This window comes from Clarias gariepinus, chromosome 13 (assembly GCF_024256425.1).
Source record: "Clarias gariepinus isolate MV-2021 ecotype Netherlands chromosome 13, CGAR_prim_01v2, whole genome shotgun sequence".
NCBI classification, from domain to species: domain Eukaryota; kingdom Metazoa; phylum Chordata; class Actinopteri; order Siluriformes; family Clariidae; genus Clarias; species Clarias gariepinus.
In genome coordinates, this window is record NC_071112.1 from 15,030,001 (window position 1) to 15,052,422 (window position 22,422).

A 22,422-nucleotide genomic window follows, 5' to 3' on the forward strand; every position below is an offset into this window, starting at 1 on the left:
TGTGTGTGTGTGTGTACGGAAGTGTGTGTGTGTGTGTGTGTGTACGGAAGTGTGTGTGTGTGTGTGTGTGTACGGAAGTGTGTGTGTGTGTGTGTGTGTGTACGGAAGTGTGTGTGTGTGTACGGAAGTGTGTGTGTGTGTACGGAAGTGTGTGTGTGTGTGTGTGTACGGAAGTGTGTGTGTGTGTGTGTGTACGGAAGTGTGTGTGTGTGTGTGTGTACGGAAGTGTGTGTGTGTGTGTGTGTACGGAAGTGTGTGTGTGTGTGTGTGTGTACGGAAGTGTGTGTGTGTGTGTGTGTGTACGGAAGTGTGTGTGTGTGTGTGTGTGTACGGAAGTGTGTGTGTGTGTGTGTGTGTACGGAAGTGTGTGTGTGTGTGTGTGTGTACGGAAGTGTGTGTGTGTGTGTGTGTGTACGGAAGTGTGTGTGTGTGTGTGTGTGTACGGAAGTGTGTGTGTGTGTGTGTGTGTACGGAAGTGTGTGTGTGTGTGTGTGTGTACGGAAGTGTGTGTGTGTGTGTGTGTGTACGGAAGTGTGTGTGTGTGTGTGTGTGTACGGAAGTGTGTGTGTGTGTGTGTGTGTACGGAAGTGTGTGTGTGTGTGTGTGTGTACGGAAGTGTGTGTGTGTGTGTGTGTGTACGGAAGTGTGTGTGTGTGTGTGTGTGTGTACGGAAGTGTGTGTGTGTGTGTGTGTGTACGGAAGTGTGTGTGTGTGTGTGTGTGTACGGAAGTGTGTGTGTGTGTGTGTGTGTACGGAAGTGTGTGTGTGTGTGTGTGTGTACGGAAGTGTGTGTGTGTGTGTGTGTGTGTACGGAAGTGTGTGTGTGTGTGTGTGTGTACGGAAGTGTGTGTGTGTGTGTGTGTGTACGGAAGTGTGTGTGTGTGTGAACGGAAGTGTGTGTGTGTGTGTGTGTGTGTACGGAAGTGTGTGTGTGTGTGTGTGTGTGTACGGAAGTGTGTGTGTGTGTGTGTGTGTGTACGGAAGTGTGTGTGTGTGTGTACGGAAGTGTGTGTGTGTGTGTACGGAAGTGTGTGTGTGTGTGTACGGAAGTGTGTGTGTGTGTGTACGGAAGTGTGTGTGTGTGTGTACGGAAGTGTGTGTGTGTGTGTACGGAAGTGTGTGTGTGTGTGTACGGAAGTGTGTGTGTGTGTGTACGGAAGTGTGTGTGTGTGTGTACGGAAGTGTGTGTTTGTGTGTACGTAAGTGTGTGTGTGTGTGTACGGAAGTGTGTGTGTGTGTGTACGGAAGTGTGTGTGTGTGTGTACGGAAGTGTGTGTGTGTGTGTGTGTGTGTACGGGAGTGTGTGTGTGTGTGTGTGTGTGTACGGAAGTGTGTGTGTGTGTGTGTGTGTATACGGAAGTGTGTGTGTGTGTGTGTGTGTGTGTGTGTGTGTGTGTGTGTGTGTGTGTGTGTGTGTGTATACGGAAGTGTGTGTGTGTGTGTGTATACGGAAGTGTGTGTGTGTGTGTGTATACGGAAGTGTGTGTGTGTGTGTGTATACGGAAGTGTGTGTGTGTGTGTGTATACGGAAGTGTGTGTGTGTGTGTGTATACGGAAGTGTGTGTGTGTGTGTATACGGAAGTGTGTGTGTGTGTGTATACGGAAGTGTGTGTGTGTGTGTATACGGAAGTGTGTGTGTGTGTGTATACGGAAGTGTGTGTGTGTGTGTATACGGAAGTGTGTGTGTGTGTGTATACGGAAGTGTGTGTGTGTGTGTATACGGAAGTGTGTGTGTGTGTGTGTGTGTGTGTGTATACGGAAGTGTGTGTGTGTGTGTGTGTGTGTGTGTATACGGAAGTGTGTGTGTGTGTGTGTGTGTGTGTATACGGAAGTGTGTGTGTGTGTGTGTGTGTATACGGAAGTGTGTGTGTGTGTGTGTATACGGAAGTGTGTGTGTGTGTGTGTATACGGAAGTGTGTGTGTGTGTATACGGAAGTGTGTGTGTGTGTGTGTGTGTGTGTGTATACGGAAGTGTGTGTGTGTGTGTGTGTATACGGAAGTGTGTGTGTGTGTATACGGAAGTGTGTGTGTGTGTATACGGAAGTGTGTGTGTGTGTATACGGAAGTGTGTGTGTGTGTGTGTGTATACGGAAGTGTGTGTGTGTGTGTGTGTGTGTACGGAAGTGTGTGTGTGTGTGTGTGTGTGTACGGAAGTGTGTGTGTGTGTGTGTGTGTACGGAATGTGTGTGTGTGTGTGTGTGTGTACGGAAGTGTGTGTGTGTGTGTGTGTGTACGGAAGTGTGTGTGTGTGTGTACTGAAGTGTGTGTGTGTGTGTGTGTGTACGGAAGTGTGTGTGTGTGTGTGTGTGTACGGAAGTGTGTGTGTGTGTGTGTGTGTACGGAAGTGTGTGTGTGTGTGTGTGTGTGTACGGAAGTGTGTGTGTGTGTGTGTGTGTGTACGGAAGTGTGTGTGTGTGTGTGTGTGTGTACGGAAGTGTGTGTGTGTGTGTGTGTGTGTGTGTGTGTGTGTGTGTGTGTGTGTGTATACGGAAGTGTGTGTGTGTGTGTGTATACGGAAGTGTGTGTGTGTGTGTGTATACGGAAGTGTGTGTGTGTGTGTGTAGACGGAAGTGTGTGTGTGTGTGTGTATACGGAAGTGTGTGTGTGTGTGTATACGGAAGTGTGTGTGTGTGTGTATACGGAAGTGTGTGTGTGTGTGTATACGGAAGTGTGTGTGTGTGTGTATACGGAAGTGTGTGTGTGTGTGTATACGGAAGTGTGTGTGTGTGTGTGTGTGTATACGGAAGTGTGTGTGTGTGTGTGTGTGTGTGTGTATACGGAAGTGTGTGTGTGTGTGTGTGTGTGTGTATACGTAAGTGTGTGTGTGTGTGTGTGTGTGTATACGGAAGTGTGTGTGTGTGTGTGTATACGTAAGTGTGTGTGTGTGTGTGTATACGGAAGTGTGTGTGTGTGTGTGTGTGTGTGTGTGTATACGGATGTGTGTGTGTGTGTGTGTGTGTGTGTGTGTATACGGTAGTGTGTGTGTGTGTATACGGAAGTGTGTGTGTGTGTGTGTGTATACGGAAGTGTGTGTGTGTGTATACGGAAGTGTGTGTGTGTGTGTGTGTATACGGAAGTGTGTGTGTGTGTGTGTGTATACGGAAGTGTGTGTGTGTGTGTGTGTGTACGGAAGTGTGTGTGTGTGTGTGTGTGTACGGAAGTGTGTGTGTGTGTGTGTGTGTACGGAAGTGTGTGTGTGTGTGTGTGTGTACGGAAGTGTGTGTGTGTGTGTATACGGAAGTGTGTGTGTGTGTGTATACGGAAGTGTGTGTGTGTGTGTGTGTATACGGAAGTGTGTGTGTGTGTGTGTGTATACGGAAGTGTGTGTGTGTGTGTGTGTATACGGAAGTGTGTGTGTGTGTGTGTGTATACGGAAGTGTGTGTGTGTGTATACGGAAGTGTGTGTGTGTGTATACGGAAGTGTGTGTGTGTGTGTATACGGAAGTGTGTGTGTGTGTGTATACGGAAGTGTGTGTGTGTGTGTGTGTATACGGAAGTGTGTGTGTGTGTGTGTGTATACGGAAGTGTGTGTGTGTGTGTGTGTATACGGAAGTGTGTGTGTGTGTGTGTGTGTACGGAAGTGTGTGTGTGTGTGTGTGTGTACGGAAGTGTGTGTGTGTGTGTGTGTATACGGAAGTGTGTGTGTGTGTGTGTGTATACGGAAGTGTGTGTGTGTGTGTGTGTATACGGAAGTGTGTGTGTGTGTGTGTGTATACGGAAGTGTGTGTGTGTGTGTGTGTATACGGAAGTGTGTGTGTGTGTGTGTGTATACGGAAGTGTGTGTGTGTGTGTGTGTACGGAAGTGTGTGTGTGTGTGTGTGTACGGAAGTGTGTGTGTGTACGGAAGTGTGTGTGTGTGTGTGTGTACGGAAGTGTGTGTGTGTGTGTGTGTACGGAAGTGTGTGTGTGTGTGTGTGTACGGAAGTGTGTGTGTGTGTGTGTGTACGGAAGTGTGTGTGTGTGTGTGTGTACGGAAGTGTGTGTGTGTGTGTGTGTACGGAAGTGTGTGTGTGTGTGTGTGTGTACGGAAGTGTGTGTGTGTGTGTGTGTACGGAAGTGTGTGTGTGTGTGTGTGTACGGAAGTGTGTGTGTGTGTGTGTGTACGGAAGTGTGTGTGTGTGTGTGTGTACGGAAGTGTGTGTGTGTGTGTGTGTGTGTGTATGTGTGTGTGTGTGTGTATACGGAAGTGTGTGTGTGTGTGTGTGTGTATACGGAAGTGTGTGTGTGTGTGTGTGTGTATACGGAAGTGTGTGTGTGTGTGTGTGTGTATACGGAAGTGTGTGTGTGTGTGTGTGTATACGGAAGTGTGTGTGTGTGTGTGTGTGTATACGGAAGTGTGTGTGTGTGTGTGTGTGTGTATACGGAAGTGTGTGTGTGTGTGTGTGTGTGTATACGGAAGTGTGTGTGTGTGTGTGTGTGTGTATACGGAAGTGTGTGTGTGTGTGTGTGTGTATACGGAAGTGTGTGTGTGTGTGTGTGTGTATACGGAAGTGTGTGTGTGTGTGTGTGTGTATACGGAAGTGTGTGTGTGTGTGTGTGTGTATACGGAAGTGTGTGTGTGTGTGTGTGTGTATACGGAAGTGTGTGTGTGTGTGTGTGTGTATACGGAAGTGTGTGTGTGTGTGTGTGTGTATACGGAAGTGTGTGTGTGTGTGTGTATACGGAAGTGTGTGTGTGTGTGTATACGGAAGTGTGTGTGTGTGTGTGTGTGTGTGTATATACGGAAGTGTGTGTGTGTGTGTGTGTGTGTATATACGGAAGTGTGTGTGTGTGTGTGTGTGTGTATATACGGAAGTGTGTGTGTGTGTGTGTGTGTGTATATACGGAAGTGTGTGTGTGTGTGTATATACGGAAGTGTGTGTGTGTGTGTATATACGGAAGTGTGTGTGTGTGTGTGTGTGTGTGTATACGTAAGTGTGTGTGTGTGTGTGTGTGTGTGTATACGGGAGTGTGTGTGTGTGTGTGTGTGTGTGTATACGGAAGTGTGTGTGTGTGTGTGTGTGTGTGTGTATACGGAAGTGTGTGTGTGTGTGTGTGTGTGTGTATACGGAAGTGTGTGTGTGTGTGTGTATACGGAAGTGTGTGTGTGTGTGTATACGGAAGTGTGTGTGTGTGTGTATACGGAAGTGTGTGTGTGTGTGTATACGGAAGTGTGTGTGTGTGTGTATAAGGAAGTGTGTGTGTGTGTGTGTGTGTGTATACGGAAGTGTGTGTGTGTGTGTGTGTGTGTATACGGAAGTGTGTGTGTGTGTGTGTGTGTGTATACGGAAGTGTGTGTGTGTGTGTGTGTGTGTATACGGAAGTGTGTGTGTGTGTGTGTGTGTGTATACGGAAGTGTGTGTGTGTGTGTGTGTGTGTATACGGAAGTGTGTGTGTGTGTGTGTGTGTGTATACGGAAGTGTGTGTGTGTGTGTGTGTGTGTGTGTATACGGAACGCAGAGGGAGCAAATAGCGCTGGTCTCCGAGTGTGTGGCACCGCCCCCAACGGCCGTGAAAAAAGAGGTTGAGTGGGGTCACGTGGGTCGGAGGAAACGCGTGACAGCCCCCTACCCTCCTGGCTGGATGGAGGTAAGTAGCCTTAATGTGGGAGCCGCCCCTAGTGACGGGAAGGGAAATGGACACGACTAGATTGGGGAGAAAATCGGGGGAAAAAAGAATTGGACAGAACTAAATTTTATTTATTTGTTAAAAGTAGTCATGTTGCTTTTATGGGTAATGTTATTTTATTTTATTTTTGGTGGGGTTCCCAATTTTCTTCCTAATTTAGTCGTGTCCAATTCCTCAAGGAGGGGGGCCCCCCCACATTAGGTCTACTACTACCACTCAGTCGGAAATGGGCAAAGACTCATCACGTGTTTCCACCACATGATGTCAGCCGACCTCATCTTTTCGAACTGCTCGCTCACGCACCATTAGGGGCGGCGTGACACACTCATTCAGTTCTTTTATTAGAAGCTCAAAAAAGTGGCGAGTTTCTCCGTTACCGCTATCCAAAATGAATGAACTGGTTGGCAAACCCAAATGACGTGGAAGTAATTATCTGAGCTACCTAATGCGCATTGTGAACAGGTGTCGATCAGTGAATCCGAATTTAATTCGGGCCTAATTAGCAGTTTTATAGATAGGTATGCAAGTATACAATAAGGGTATCAATTGTTGTTTATATAAATATTTAGCTTATCTATTTTGTACTTGTATAGTCTGAATTAGATTTTAAACCCCACATTACCTTTGATCTGTGATAGCAGACTTGAGAATGATCTTGTACTGCAAAAAATACTCTTGTTGGTAAAATAAAAATAAAATTTTTGTCCAAAAGTCAGGGCTGGGGGAGATGGCCACATCATTTTCCCATTTAGGCATAAGGACTGTTATTGTTGGATCTGTACCTGTAGGTACAATAACGGTTCATCTGCGTAAACTGACTTTAGTATCTGAATTAATATCCTGTATTCCTTCATACTTTTTTTGTATTGCTGCTGTAAGTGGTTCAATAAAAACAATGAGGGTGAGAGTGGCCACCCTTGTCTGGTTTCTCTGTGAAATGTAAAAATGGAAAGTCATCATATTTATGTTTGTCTGATGTGAAAAATCACATACAACTTTGAAGATGTGTAGTAACATTTTCACTATAAATAGGTTCTTCACTTAGTATTAAAAAAAAAAAAAAAGAGAGTTTTTGTGTTTTTAACGGCTCACAAGAGTGGCTCTGTGTGTGTCTTGCTTTTTGTCATGCTGTACACATCTGAAGTTTTCTATAACCAAATACAAAATGCTGGGGGCGGGTCCTTAACAAATTACCACCAATAATGACCTATGTGACCACCCAAAAAGACTCAAATGTGGCCTGCATAATTCGTCCCTAAAATGCAATGTTTACATAACTATTTGATACCACAGAGTACCTGAAGAAACTCTGTGAAATCCCTACTGTGGTATTCTACTTGGTTGTATATTATACATTTAGAGCTCTTGTGTAGCATTTATTAGCTGCATTCATTCTGCAGGACAATTATTTTTTTCACTAGGTTAATTTTCAGCTCGTACATGTACGAAGATGCCTCTACACACTACACACATGAATTCATAAAAGCATGCCTTATTTGATTACTGAAAAAATAGATGCCAAAGAGCATTTTATTTTGTTTGTAATTAAATGTATTAAAAAATTATTAGTACTCATTCTTAAGTTGTACATTTTTAAAGATCTATTAATGATTTAAAGAAGAGTGTCTCTGTATTTATATCGTTGCAGACAAAGGCTGTACACCAAGCCAGTGACATCACATGAATGGGGAAGTTGTAAACCCCATTAAGCCAAGCAGACGTGCAAAAAGCATCTAATTTAAATTATTCGTCAAGCTTATTCAAAATTAGACTACATAAAAATAAACTGTAACCTTTTAATAGAGGAAACATTTAGTGTCGGGCATTACGAGTCCCCATACACTGCAAGCAAAATTAAATGTGTGCGAGACAAATTGTAATAAAAATGACACGCTAAACCTAATTCAAGGTCCTAATGCTTGTTGGCTATATTTCACATCTTGTGTTGGCTGTTTTGAAATGAAAGGATTTGTACGTTGATATTTGTATGTGATATTGACTTTTTTATTACTAGTTGGTTTTGTTGCATGTTCACACTTTTTCATAGGGCAAGAAATGGTGGGAAAAATTCCTCTTCTTTGAGCCACCTTTCCTAAATATTAAGCAGGAGAAACTTGTTTTTTTTAATTGCAGCAAGCTTGCTTAGTCTTGCTTCTGGAGCTGCTGTGAGTCAAATTAGCCCAAGATTTTGTTTTTGACTGTAAGTAAAATGTGTCACAATGATTATATAATAACATAGGAACATCAGTGCTGGCTTATTTTAAATGCAAAACTAAATGTTGCACTGAATATATATTGATATTCTGGTCCTGAAAAAGGCATCAAACCTTCCATACCTTGTGCACCTCTCCTGTGCAGTAAAGTGAGTGCACATTTTGTAAGTGTTCTGGGTCATTGTGGAGGCTTGTGCATGGTTAACATCTGTTACCTTCTATTGTAAAGGATGCTTCTGTTCAGGCATAACTAGTCGTCATGGCTGACTTATCTGTGCAAGTACAGAAGGTGATTAATATTGTTTATACCTGAATTCTAATTTTACTGCAATTAGTATTGTTTGTACTCCAACATTTTTAATTTTCAATTATTTTTAAAGCATCATTGCACTTTGGCTGTATTGATTTGATTGTTCTTACAAAGTCTGTGCTGTTATCTGAAAAACAACACACAGCACTTTTCAAGCAGAAATCATGTCAATGCTGTGATTGGAACAAGCTACTGTACTTGGGGGGTGTATTTGCCTGTGTGCGTGTTCATAATATAAATTTAAGGAATTAGATTAACTCCATATGACCAGGCAGTGTTTCAAGTACTTGCAGGGGAATGGTGTCCTTATTAAAAATGTATTTATTTATTTTTATTATATTCGATTATAACAAGTACAAGAGTGCTGTTTTATGCTCGGTATCCTTAAAGTTCTTTTAAAAAGTTAGAGGGATGAAGAGGTAACATTTTTAAATACCCTGTGAACCCAGTTTATACTAACATGAGTTATCAGTTTTGCTTATTAGATTAGATTAAACTTTGTCACTGCACATGTAGGTACAATGCAACGAACTATAGTAAGGACCTAGCCAGAAGTGCTTTTCAAAAGGGGAGAATAATTTGGGTGTTGTCCATGTTTGGCAACTACCAAAAACAATCTTTTTAAATCTATTTTCCACAGTAAATGACTGCCACACCTGATGGTGGATTCACAAGATGTCTACAATTCCACAAAAATTGCTTTTTTCCCCCCCTTTAAATGTGGAAAAAATGTGGGTTACAAAAGATACTGGAGTTTGTAGAAATGTGTTTTAATTTTGTTTGTTTTTTCAAAACACATCAAAAATGAAAATGCTGTAAATAGTCATGTATTGGGACACTCAAACAACCAGAATGCTAGATTTTGTTTAATTTCACTTTCCACTGTGGACATGAAACTTAAACTGAGAAACTGACTTAAAAACACTAGTGTTGACATCATGAATGTGGGTTTTCCACAAAAAGCACAGAATGGGCAGAAGAACAAATAGAAAGGAACAGAATCCCTACCAAATCAGGTTACCACTATATGACTTGTTTAGCCTTTCATTCACTCCTTCGACCTTAAATATTGCACTTAAGATTGATCTAAGCATTTGTTGTGTTTTTTTTTTTTTTTTTTTGCTAGATTAAATTGCTGAACTGGTCAATTCGGAGTCGAACAAAGAACTCTAACATCAGTGAGTAGTGATCTAGTAGACCTACCGAGTGCCATGTAAGGACTTGCAAGGGCTCACAGGCCTATTGGCCTTCTTTGCAGATTATAGACCCCGATGGGATGTACAGAATTTAAACTCTTGGACAGTGGTGACATTCATTTGTGCAGAAAGACTTTTTGGTCTTCCTTTTTTTTTTCCCTTTTTAGGGCTTTTTTTTCCTGTTCACTCTTGTCCAGACCTTTAATCATACCCATGCTTTTGTGTGTTGGAATGTTACAGTGTGGCTGAAGGGCTGAGACTGGGAGAAAAACGCTACTCTGCACTGGAGGGAGGAGCCTAATGCCTCAGAAATGTGAAACGATCAGTTACCGTAGTCCCACCCCTTACAGGGAACCAAGAAAACAAACCTTCCATCCACAGAAAGTGTGGAGGTAAGATGTATATTTCCTTTTGTGGTGTAGTTTATCAGAAGTTAAATCAGAGTCACCTAAAACTTTACCTAAATAAAGTTATTACACTTACAGAAGAGCAACGCAAATAATTAGCGGTCATACAGTAACTCAACAGTCAGAAATGCTGTTTCAAACACATTAAACATTAATTTTTAGTGTTACAGACTGCATTGGTTTAGCGTAAGTCCAAATAACATGCATTCTGATTCTTGAAAACCCAGATGCTCTGCATTTGCCTGAGTGAAATGCTGTTACATATTAATTGGCATAAAACAGGCTTCACAATTGTGACTTCATCCTTGTTTTTTCCTGAGTTGGATAGGATCCGTAGCAGGCCCCCTGAAGGGGAAGTCGTGGACCTTTACAAGACACATTACAGAATTTAACATGAGCTCACCCAAGCATTTAACATGATTCATTCCTTGGTTTTGCATTTTTTTTAACTGAAGTCTGTTTTCTTATACTATAATGCACTTCAATTTTTTTCCATTTGAAAATTATCATTAGCTCACATGTGTTTTGGCACAGGGTGTTGGGGGGAAAGTCTGAGTACTGTGGGCAGGCAAAGCATTGGGCTAGGGCTGTGTTTTCGCCAGATTGTGTAATGGATAAAAATCAGTCTTGGAGGGATAGATATGAGGAGACTACTCTGCAGTGTTATTCAGCTTTAACTCTGCAAGTGCTCATGTGCAGATTGAGACATGGCGGGGGGGGGGAGATAGACCAATGTCATGAAGTATATTGCAAGCCATTCTGAGCTCTTATACAGTGTCTATACCTGATGACTAAATGACTCAAGATTACTTTAAACAATAGCTCCTGTGGCTTATTCCTGTAATAGTGCTTGTAATACAAATTCTTCAAGATTTCTTGTGTGTCCAATGTAAAACTCAATAAAAAAAAAAAAAACACTTCATTTGCCTCATATTTTAACCAACCCGTTGTGACACCGCTGTGTAGACAACTGTCTACACGCTGCAAATGTCATCCCAGATTAGAATAAGAACCTGCTCCATACTTATCATGCCCATAACTGTGTTCACACTGAGGTGGAATGCCTTATAAGCACTTGTCTGAGAGGCCTTCCACTCAGCTGCTCATGGTTGTTCTCTCACAGGCTTTTTGAAGCAGCTGGGTGTTGGTCAGCTGACTGCTTGTGTAATGCCCCAGCTGTGTCTGGCTCCAAGTGGTTCTGGTCCTGGTATGTGTTTAAGTGATGGAGAACAGCTAATGTTTGTTGCGTTGACCGGGACCCTACCAGAACCACCAGTAGCATACTAGGATCCCCAGATTAAAATAGTTCGAGTTAACCATTTCTGTTTGAGTTTTCTATAGCAGTTTTTGATAAAAGAAAAAAATAGGACATTACACATTTAGGTAGTATCCAGTTAACTTAAATATCTAGTGGAGTTGTAGATATTTAGGCTTTAAGCCAGGGTTTTATAGTGGGTACCACTATTTTATTAATTACATATTTGCAGAATCCCTAAAATGTTCACCTTTTGTATTGCTCTGCACCAATCTTACTCCTCTTATTAATTGAGAGATTAATTGTTGAACATGATCATAATTATTTTTCTTTCTGGTTTTAGGTTTTCAGCCATGCACCTTAAGCCATATCCTAAGCCACAAGATAAAGAACTTCATCAGGATGGGGGCCAGGATTGCACAGGAAATCTTGTGGGTCAACGAGGAGTACTCAGAACTGAGTGGGGTGTTCGCCAAGCATGTAGTCTTATGGGCTTGCCTGGCAACGGCACAGTCAACCGGTTCCCCCTCAGTGTCCTCTCCACCAATACTTTCCGTTGTACCAATAACAATAGCAGTATCCCACTTACAAGAGCAAGCGGGGGGTTTTCTCACTCCTGGGGCCACAAAAGCAAGACATCCGCCTCTGTCACTACAGTCACTAGTTCATTAGTGCTACTCTCCTCTCCAACTGGCATGGAGAACGAAGGCTCGCTAGGAATATACCAAGGAGGGGATGGAGAGGGCTCATTAGACATATGGGCAGTAATTAAGCCTGGAAACACCAAAGAAAAGATTGCAATTTTTACTGCTCAGAAATATAGTCATACTGCAGCAGGTAGCAACGACGAAGCTTCTGAGAAAGAAGGAATTACAACAGATTTGCGGACAGTGTCGATGAAAAACAAAGGTTGCTGGGATGGTGACTGGTCTATGGCAAAGCGAAGAAAGCGGTCCGGAAATCTAGACAAGTCCAGATGCATTACTACGCCTGCACAAAAGGCTGAATTCTGTACAGCGCTCTCAAACTCCAACAAAAACTTCAATGCTTCCTCTGGTGTAGCTGGCGAGATTGTGAAGACGGATGCAGAAGAGGGTGGAAAAACAATTTCCGTGGTTGAAATGGTGGCATACTTGGAACAGAGGGCTAATGATCAACAAGTAGATCCGAAACGTCCATCACTGCGAAGCTCCAGCACAATTACCCTGTCGAAAGGTCCATCACTGCCTCCTCCAGCTGAACAGATCTCCAAAGGTCTGCAGCTGCCAGAGGTCCATGAGGAAGAGGAATCCGTGCGAGTGCTGGACATGGTTGCCAAGTTGGAATCTCAGTGCCTCAGCAGGCAAAATGTGAGAGAGGGAGGAGACCTCTCGCGCAACAACAGTCTGCGGAGAAGGGTGGGACGTGTTTTGCTAGCAGGATCTGAACCATACTCTGCAGTCTTGCCTAGCCAGGCAGAATTTCCCACCCTTCCTCAGGACAAGAGACCTGACCATCAGTCAGAGCAAATTGCTAGTCATGCTGATAAACCTAGAGACCCACCAGAAGCCTGTGTGCCTGTGCACTTAGAGCATTTTGCACTGAGAGGTAGGAATGTGGCTAAACAGGAGACATGTGTTAAAGTAGACACAATAAACAGCCTGTACACTTTGGCCAATCAGGCCAGCTCAGAGACCCACATGTGCAGCGAGGAGCCTCTTCCAGGCATGCTATTCTTTTCTCAGTCTCCACCACAGGCTCGTCAGGAGCAGAGATGTCACTCTAAGAATAACTCCATATCACAAAATACACAAGACTCTTGTAATGACAATAAAAATGAACAGCCGCCACACAGGCAGGCACTGGAACCTATTTCAGTTGTTGTGTCTTCCAGGGAGGAGAACCTGGATAAACTGGAGGACAATCATGATCTGGAGGAAATGGAAGGAGAGTTTGTTGAAAATAATCGTGGTCCTGTGCCTTTGCGTCGCCTAGTGTCTCATGAATTCTTGGAGACCCGCTATAAGATTCAGCTCCTCCTGGAGCCCCAGCAGTATATGGCGTTTCTTCCCCACCACATCATTGTAAAGATCTTTAGTATGCTGCCTACTGAAAGCCTGGCTGCCCTCAAGTGCACCTGTCATTATTTCAAGTTTATCATTGAGAGTTACGGTGTGCGCCCAGCTGACTCCCGCTGGGTCAGTGATCCACGCTATAAAGACGATCCCTGCAAGCAGTGTAAAAAACGCTATGGCCGTGGTGATGTATCACTTTGTCGTTGGCACCATAAGCCGTACTGCCAGGCCTTGCCCTATGGCCCTGGCTATTGGATGTGCTGCAGGGGGGCCCATAAGGACACACCTGGTTGCAATGTGGGACTCCATGACAATCGATGGGTCCCTGCCTTTCATAGTATCAATATGCCAATTTATAAAAAGAGCAGAGAGAGTGAAGATGTGTAGTGTGCTGAAGTGGGATGGTGTATGAGCTTTTTTTTTTTTCCTTCTTCTTTCTTGCAAAAGATGTGTCCACGTGGGTGTAAATGTTGTGGGTAAATACTGGGTCTTGTGCCTCTGCTGCCATATGAGCATGCATTATATATATATATTTTTTTTTTTTAATCAGTTTGCATCCACACTGCTGAAACTAACCAGCTGGCTTTATTTTTGCCTTCGTTTCTCCCCTTGCCCACGAAACCACCAACACGTCTATAGAACCTTCTCAGGTCCTTAAATTTGATCTGCACTTTAACCTGTAATTGCTGAGTTCGTGCAAATTATCCAGGGTACTTTCAGTTGTTTTAACTTTCAACAGGCATTAATTTCAGTCTCATTAAATTATTTCCCAGAGAACACTTAAACATTTCCTATTCATTATCCTTTAAGATATTGGGTGCATAACACCTAACTTTTTGCATACATTTCATTGCAATTAATTAATCCAGTAATTGATCAGCAACTAATCTATTGTTCTATTTGTAACTGGTAAATTTGCTTAAAGAGCTTAAAACAGATCAAAATCTGCATCTATCCCCAGATTATAATTGTAATAGCTATATGTTTCCTGGGATCATGTACTAGTTTCTGGCTGGTCTGAAAGGTGATCCCAGTTGTTTACACTGTACATAGCAGAGACTTGTATCATAATAGGGTGAAGAGTTTCTTTAACTTGGAATGGGTGGAACACCCTTTCATGTCTGTCTGTATTCCACATTGCTTTCTTTAGATTTACAGCATTTCATCAAACAGTAAATTGGCAGTGTGCATGCTTTTAACTAAACTATTGGCACCTCCCTGGTATGATGCAGTGTTTCTCACAGGGAAACCTTTGATTGTAGGGAGGCTGGTCAACTGCATTAACTTCCCACTGCCACCTAGATGGCATCAGATATATATATATATATATATAAAAGACCATAATTCATTGCAATGTAAAGAGAATGGTCTCCAAAGTTTTAAAGAGCATTATTATATCTGTGCTGTTTCTGCCTTGTAAGGCATTTTACTTCAATAAAGTGTATTCCTGGAAGATTTATAAGCTGCATTTGTTGTGCTGTCCTACTCTTAAAGCACACATGAATTGCAAACATGCAATGTAAATTATGTATGCTTGGAATACAATTGGGAGAAACATAGTTTCTATGTTTTTTCAAAAAAAAAAGTGGTAGAGTTTGTGTTCAAGACTGAAATACTTGAGAACTTGTGAATTTTTGTCACAGCTATTTTTTGAGTGGTTTGTTTTCTATAGGTAAGAACTGATTGAGTGTTTGTAGTCTCCCATCTTCCTGATCTGTCATCTTGAGCTAGGATTTGACAATCCTGCATTGAGTTATATGCAAAGAACATGTAAATAGTTAATGTTTAGGCAGAGAAATATATTGCCAAATGTATTGCCTTTCCCTTCCCCAAAGTATTTACTTGGTATTTCTTTTCCCCCGCAAATGATGGCCTTGACCTGTACAGTAAAATTAATTCTTAAATTCACTGGGCAATAAAATGCATGAAAATAATTGTTTCCCTATGTTTGATTCTAAATTACAAAATCACTTTTTTTTAATACCATAATATCAATGACATTAACATAATTTAAATTGAGATTAACTTTAGGTGGTTTTAAATACCTTTTAGTTGCCACTCTTAAATGATGGGGCTAAAATGTTTAATTTATAAACACTCAGGGTCATGGTAAAGAGGACAGGGTTTTAGCTGAACAAAGTGAAAAAAAAGCTTAAAAATTTACTTGATTACCATATCAAAAATCTGCACTTGTTTATTCATAACCTAAAACATGTTACTCATTTACAAGATACAAACAGGGGTTTTAAATAGCTGGTGAAAAGGTGCACTTTCATTTTTAAGCAACCCAAAGCATTAACTCACTATCTCAAATGCCAGTGGTGAGTATTACATATTATACTGTTTTGCACTGTAATATAGTTAAACGAGCTGTGCCAGTTGTTTGACAAGCATTCCATATTAAACAATGCAGCGGAAATAATTCAGGATTTTGAAAATGTTAGATGGCTATAACTGTCACCTACCACGTTGTTTATGCTGCTATATCCAGTAAACAAAATGTTTCTATCAAGGCAATCCAGCCCATTAAAGTGAAATATAGTGCATCATGCTCAATGACATTCTTTATAAAACAATCCTTTATCAGTATACTCCAAATTTTAAGGAAAGAAAAGGGAACTGATATTAACAAGAGAATAGTGGAGATCCTACAAGGTGCATGAACTACAAAAGGTGTTTTCTTTTAAACAAATAATTTCACCAGATCCTATTTTTACTTTTAAAAGGTTAGAAATGCTATTCTTTCCCTCTTGCTCTTTTTAATCACACACATTCATACATGCAATCAAGTGAGTCACAAAATCCACTTTTCTAGTAAGATTTGACAAAAGAGGGACAATAGTTTGTTTGCATAGCTACAGCAGTCCAAACACACCAGCCTGGACTCAGCGCTGGCCAGTGTAGGCTCGGAACCAGGAGGTGACCGAAGCAGCAGCAGAGGAGATCATGCCTCCAGCATTTCCTGCTGGCTGAGAGACCTGCATGGTTGTGCTCTGAGACAAATCCATGGGCTGAGAGGGGATGTCGCAGAATTTGGGGCTGGGGACAGTTTCCCAGTCTGTGCCCAAGTCTGTCTCTTCATCTGTTACGGCTTCATCTCCACTCTCCTCTGCAGCACCCGATGCCTCAGGCTCCAAAAATTCCATGGAGTCCTCCAAATCTGCACTTACTTCAAATGGTCCAGTCCTGTGCAAAGAAAGGAAACAAACTAGTAGCATTCCACTTACTGTAGCAATTAAAAATGATGTAAAGAATGACTAGGCAGTGCTACTGTATAAACCTACTCAGTTAAAAAAGAAATACATTTTTAAAAAGCCAAATAACAGTAGCACTCGAGCTCATATGATAGCTTAACTGTATAATGCATAAAATTTGCCCAATATTTAATATTAGTTCAAAACATGTTTTTTCCAGCCAAATATGATTTTAAAAAAAATGGTTAGTTACCATAAAAGCACCCAATCTGGCAATAATTTGCTGGATTCAAGGCTTGTTAGCAACAGCTACCTAATAACTAAACTTTGTGGCCATTTTATCACTTGAAATTACCATATACAGGTAAAACTCGAAAAATTTGAATATCGTGCAAAAGTTCATTTATTTCAGTAATGCAACTTAAAAGGTGAAACTAATATGAGATAGACTCATTACATGCAAAGCAAGATAGTTTAAGCCGTGATTTGTCATGATTGAGATGATTATGGCTTACAGCTCATGAAAAACCCAAATCCACAATCTCAGAAAATTTGAATATTACATGCTTCAATAGCGTCCTTAAGCTGTTCTGCATTGTTCGGTCTCATATCTCTCATCTTTCTCTTGGCAATGCCCCATAGATACGACATTTGAAGCCCATGTCCAGGATCCGCCTGTGTGTGTTGGCTCTTGATGCACTGACTCCAGCCTCGGTCCACTCCTTGTTTTCCCCAACACTTTTGAATGGCCTTTTTCTGACAATCCTCTCCAGGCTGCGGTCATCCACACTTCCACACTTTTTCCTTTCACATAACTTTTCTATTAATGTGCTTTAATACAGCACTTTGGGAACATTCAACTTCTTTTGCAATTACCTTTTGAGGCTTTCCCTTCTTATAGAGGATGTCTGATGGTTGTCTGTGCACAACTGTCAGGTCAGCAGGTGAAACAATCCCATGATTGTTTACTGACCAGACAGAGACCATTTAAAGGCTCAGGAACCTTTTGCAGGTGTTATGGCTTAATTAGTTGATTAGAGTGAGACACTGTGAGACTAGAATATTAAACTTACAATATTTAAAAAAAAATTAAAAAACTTAAAAAAAAATAAAAAAACTTTTAAAAAATTAAAAAACTTAGAACAATATTCTAATTTTCTGATATTGTGGATTTGGGTGGATTTTTCATGAGCTGTAAGCCATAATCATCTCAATTATGACAAATCACAGCTTAAACTATCTTGCTTTGCAGGTAATGAGTCTATCTATCTATATATATATATAAATAAATGAACTTTTGCATGATATCCTAATTTTTCAGGTTTCACCTATAGATATTTTTTTATACTCCCCACCTTCACATAAACAAACTCATTCCAACCTCTCCACAGTTCCGGTCACTCATCAAATTACTTTTTTACATCACACACACACTTACAATGCTTATTACAATAGGTGAAATGACAACATATTGCTTACGTGTAATATTCAGTGGGAACACAATACATTAACAATGATGTATCATTTTGAACTAAGTTATTTAAAGACAGTAAAATATCCCAATCTTTAAACAAACTGTAGTCTCATTTATTATTAGTACTTTTTATTTTAAAGCCACCACGGCTTGACGAAGCTTATACTTGACGCTTGAGATGCCTCTAATTTTAGACTCAAGCACTGAGATGCACATCTAAATTTCTGTATTCTAAATTCAAATAAATAAATAAATTCGCCCCCCACAGGTAACCACAGCAAAATTCTGGCTGATGAAATGTCCTATTTTCTCTAATTATATCACAGTAACACAGTATTCAGTACTGCAGCTGTAAAATGTCTTGGTGGATGGATTAGGACCCACAGTAAACTCAGATCTGGACCACCACTGGTTGAACACCATCCAACAATGTAAGAGGATCAACACTGAAACACAGCTGACTGGATATCATGTAGGTGGTGGAACATTCTCAGCACAGCAGTGACATGTGGTAATAAATGTGTGTGTGTGTGTGTGTGTTTGTGTGTGCATGCGCAGAGTTTGTACGGTTGAATAAAGGTAATTAGTTAAGTGCACCCTATACACTGGCAACTCAGTATGCAATTTAGTTCAACAGTTTACCTAGTAAAACAGAGAAAAATAATTTACCTTCCAAGATTCTTGTTCTCAGGGGAGACCAGAAACATGATATTTCTCAGTGTGTGGTGGGGATGAAGTAGCTCGCTGTCTACATGCTGTGAGAACAAATTGGTGTAAAAAAACAGATATTGTATGTACTTGTCTTAAAAAAAGGTATGTGTTTTTCTTGTATACATGCGAGTGTGTCACCTGAGAGAAACAGAGATGTAGGATGTTGGTGTTGAGTTTGTTAACAGCACGAGTAAATCTGTACCGACTCAAATTATCTCCACAGAACTCACTGCAAACAACACAGGGGCAAATGTTTAAGACAAGAGATGTGCATTTCCTCTAGGAAAGTCATCAGCTACTTACTAAAAGGAAATTATCTTGAAGAACAATGTTTGTTGCAACAACAACAAAAATGTAATATACCAGAAATATAATCAGGTGGTAAAGAAACAGAACTGTGGACATGACGTGTTACCTGTTACACAGCTTTTTAGGCAGATTGACATCCAAAATATGAGAAAGAATATTAACAAGTTGAGTAGCATAGCAGAGGGCTGCACTGATGGTATGTGCTGGAGTGATGTGATCCAACTCTGAATACAAAAAATACAAAAATATGTTTCAGCCAATAACATCACAAACGTACATCAATAAATATTGAACAGTGTATAAATTCTGGTCTTTATTATCTAGTTAAATTTATAATCTTAGGCACAGATGCCTCAGAGGTTAAAATGCTAAAGATCAAATGAGAACCACTGCAGAAAATTTATCCCTCAATCACTTGCATTGTGTCTGTGATATCAAAATATATTTCGCAGTCTGAAAACACACAGCACTTAAAAGACATATAATACCCCATACGATACTGTACCTGGCCCAGGATTAGTGCTTTTCTCTTCTACCCAGTTATAGTAGGCCGAGCAGTCTCCATTACTGGGCAGCGTGACATGAGACCCAGTAATGCTGATGCTCGTCTCGCCATTCTGATCATCCCAGATCCAACGACCAGACATGTAGGTTGTTCTTCGGGCCTCGGCTAATTCACTCACGGTGCTGGATGTGAGGGCAAACTCGTACTCTGCTACAGCAGTTTCAGCTGGGTCTCTGTAGAGAAGAAACTGTAGTTACAAAGTCTCTCAAGTGAATAAGGTATGAAAAACTTCAGAATGCCAGGACACTAAAAATATAACAACCCACTTTAGACATTGTTATTTTGGGGTGAGAAGCAACGTATTCCTCTACTCTTAGGCAAACAGTTTACAGTGGTGCTTTATCTGCTTCATCCCAATGATTAAGCTTTTATAAATCAGACAATATTTAAAACAAAACATATTTACAAAAATGATTAAGAACAGAGTAAACCCTACACATTAGATTACACATTAGAAGTTAATTACACAAACCTGCTACCCTGTTTTTCCTCCTGAGTAGGGAAGATGTAGGTAGTGAGTTCCAGGATGTGACCCCGTCGCACCTCAGCCAGAGCCTCCAGTCTGCTTTGCAGCTCTTTATTCCTCTTCTCCAACAGCTCGCTTAGCCGACGGTTATGACGCTCTATTTTATCCCGCTTCTCTTGGTGGCGACTCGCCCGTCGCTGCAGTCTCTGACCTTCTTCCTGAGTGCGAAGTAACAGATCTTTGCCTGAAGAAAGACATGGGGGGGAAATCATGACATGCCTGAACTTTAAAAAAAAAAAAAAAAAAGTTCTGATAGTTCTGATGAACTTGTAAAAACACCCACCACTCTTCACTTCCTGATTCCCACTGCAGATTGCCTCTTTAAGTTGCTCAATCTTCATCTTACATGACATTATCTTCCACTTCTGAAATAAGAAATTAAGAACAAGCTGTGAGTTAAGGGAAAAAAGTAAATATTACCTGTGTTTAAAATTATTGTCTGAAGGAACTTACAAGCTGGTCGGTCTGAACCTTCTTGTCCATGGTTTTGATTACCCTGAATATATAAAAAGAAAAAATACAAACCATAAAGCACTTATCAGATACTACAACCACTATACGTTATAATCTACAATAGACAACAACTCGCATAATGACCTTTGCTGGAGGATCTCCTTTTCTTTCTTCATTTCCTCAAGTCTTTCCAGTCTCTCAGTGTATCTGCAGGCGAACACGTTTAAATATAGTCAGGTGTTACACTATTTTCTGTTAATATAATGTAACTCTAGATTTCCAATACACAAAACACCTGTCTGTTTGGTCGCAGGAACACATTTAATCTTGGTTCAGTCACGATTAAACGACTTGGATTTAACATTAAAGTTATTACAATACAGTAATAAACAAGGGAAATGAGCTACAATTTGCGTGTACTTTTATGACGTCGGTTGGGGTTAAACGTTAGGACAGCGTGATGTTCAACATTAAACGCGCAGCTAAATTTATGACTCAGCTAGCTTGGTTAGCTAGCTTCTCCTCGGCTAAGCTCATGTTTAGTTAGCCAATTATGACTGACAACAGTGTCAAGTTTGTTTTACTCTTCAGACACGTATTAACTGCATTATAACCTGACGAAGAGAGGAGCTCTGGACGTCTTTGTTGTTTAGCACGGCGGTTAGCATGAGCTAGCATATAACAGTGTTTACATGAACGCTAACGCTACATGGCTGCCTGGGCTCATGGGATAGAAACACGGAGATGTGCAGCTTTCTGGTGTTTAAAGAACAAATACATCACGTTATGAACAGAATATACCTTTCAGGGCTTTTGCCATTGAAGTGCACGAAGTCTCCGGCTCTGATACACCGGGCACAGGTTAGCCTGCGCCTCGCCGTGTTACACAGGGGACATCTCTCCACAGCCACATACAGTCCCTCCGCATCGTCCACCGACTCCACCATTACAGTCGCCGGGGACACCGTCACTGCCCCTGGACACGGCTGATCCTGTTGGGCCTGTGCTCTCGCCCCCTCAGCGACCGACTCACAGGGCCCGACCACCCGCACCTCGCTCTCCGGGGGACACGCCATAGCGCCAGCGCGCTCTGACAGGATATGACAGCGCAGCTCAGGACAACATTCTCAGCTACAAACGCTGAATCTGTGCGTTTCCCCTGTGATAACCCCACAACAAAACATTATCCTGTCCACTAACTAGGTACTGCGCTTGTCCTGTAGCCCTACCACGTGACTCACTTTGTTTATGTATAAGTCACGTGTGCGCGGGCCGTGCCTTAGCTATTCTGCGCGTGCGTGCGTCGCCTGCCTCTCCAAACCTTACCGGAGCGCGGCCCCTCCCCCCGCTCACAGCAAACAACCCGTAATGGAAGTGGCAACAATTTAACATTTTATGTATTTGATCCTCAGCGTGGATGTGTTACTGAAAAATAATCCTATTCGCATTAAAGCACACAAATAACGCTGTTAGAGAGGTGTATAAAAAGGATTTTTGTGGTCTCAGAGAGAAAAGGCTCGATCATGTGGTGCAAACGGGTGAAATTAGTTACAGTAGAAGCAACATGGGATAAGAAATACCTTTCGTCTTCCCCTGAAGGATGTATGCATGTAGTTTTTTTGCATAACCAGTGCACTGTAAACTCTTACTTTGCACACGAGACAACAAAACTGAACTCAGTGGAACAGCAAGGCCTTTTTTTTTGTTAAGGCCCAATGATGAATATTAGACAATAGATTAAGAATTTCTGCTTCATTTCCTGATTATTGCATCTTGTGAAATGGCCATTGCACAAGCATTGGACAGAACCAATGCAATAAACTGGAATGTCTAAAAAAATAAACCACTGGTGTGTTAACCACCACACATTGACCAGGTTGGCCAAGTAAAATAAAAGCAGCTATTATAAGGCTCTAGAACTATGCACAGTGGTTCCAAATGTGCAATGTTTGTTTACACACCTGAATATATCCTAAGTATTAGAAAACTTAATTAGAAAAGCTAAAATCAAGAGCTGTTCCATTTGCCCACTTAACCACAAGAGCATTAGTGAAATAAGGTCACTGATATTTGGAAAGGTCCAAAGTCCAAAAGATTTTATGGGGTTCAGGCAGGACTCCTTACAGGACACACGAGTTCCTGAACTCC

The 22,422-nt window shown here is 41.5% G+C and overlaps 2 protein-coding genes across 5 annotated transcripts in view; one reads left to right on the forward strand and one right to left on the reverse strand.

The window, feature by feature from the left end:
• The window catches only part of fbxo34 (F-box protein 34), a 38,206-nt gene extending 23,837 nt beyond the window's left edge, over positions 1-14,369 (forward strand). For 3 of the 4 annotated variants that reach the window (XM_053509257.1, XM_053509256.1, XM_053509255.1), the window contains 2 exons: positions 9,567-9,718; positions 11,332-14,369. In XM_053509257.1, the coding sequence (XP_053365232.1) occupies positions 9,627-9,718; positions 11,332-13,429 (2,190 nt within the window). In that variant the 5' untranslated portion in view covers positions 9,567-9,626 and the 3' untranslated portion in view covers positions 13,430-14,369. Of the gene's footprint in view, positions 1-9,256; positions 9,309-9,566; positions 9,719-11,331 lie in introns of those variants that run through there. The other variant, XM_053509258.1, reaches the window with a different exon arrangement.
• An 832-nt stretch (positions 14,370-15,201) lies between these two features.
• Positions 15,202-21,561, reverse strand: atg14 (autophagy related 14). Its single transcript, XM_053509259.1, has 10 exons — positions 21,076-21,561; positions 20,419-20,481; positions 20,275-20,317; positions 20,105-20,186; positions 19,768-20,005; positions 19,236-19,468; positions 18,837-18,954; positions 18,560-18,650; positions 18,380-18,465; positions 15,202-16,228 (listed from the first exon to the last, which is right to left on the reverse strand). The coding sequence occupies exons 1-10, from the start codon at positions 21,348-21,350 to the stop codon at positions 15,928-15,930; spliced, it is 1,530 nt and encodes a 509-aa protein (XP_053365234.1). The 5' UTR covers positions 21,351-21,561; the 3' UTR covers positions 15,202-15,927.
• Positions 21,562-22,422: the final 861 nt, after the last annotated feature.

Excerpts from the sequence above, each read along its gene's own strand:
- atg14 (XM_053509259.1), bottom strand. The coding sequence starts at position 21,350 with ATGGCGTGTCCCCCGGAGAGCGAGGTGCGGGTGGTCGGGCCCTGTGAG. Across the intron at positions 18,651-18,836 it reads CCTAAAAAGCTGTGTAACAG|TGAGTTCTGTGGAGATAATT; the intron begins GTAACACGTCAT and ends TGTTGTTTGCAG. Across the intron at positions 18,466-18,559 it reads TACATCTCTGTTTCTCTCAG|CATGTAGACAGCGAGCTACT; the intron begins GTGACACACTCG and ends TTGTTCTCACAG.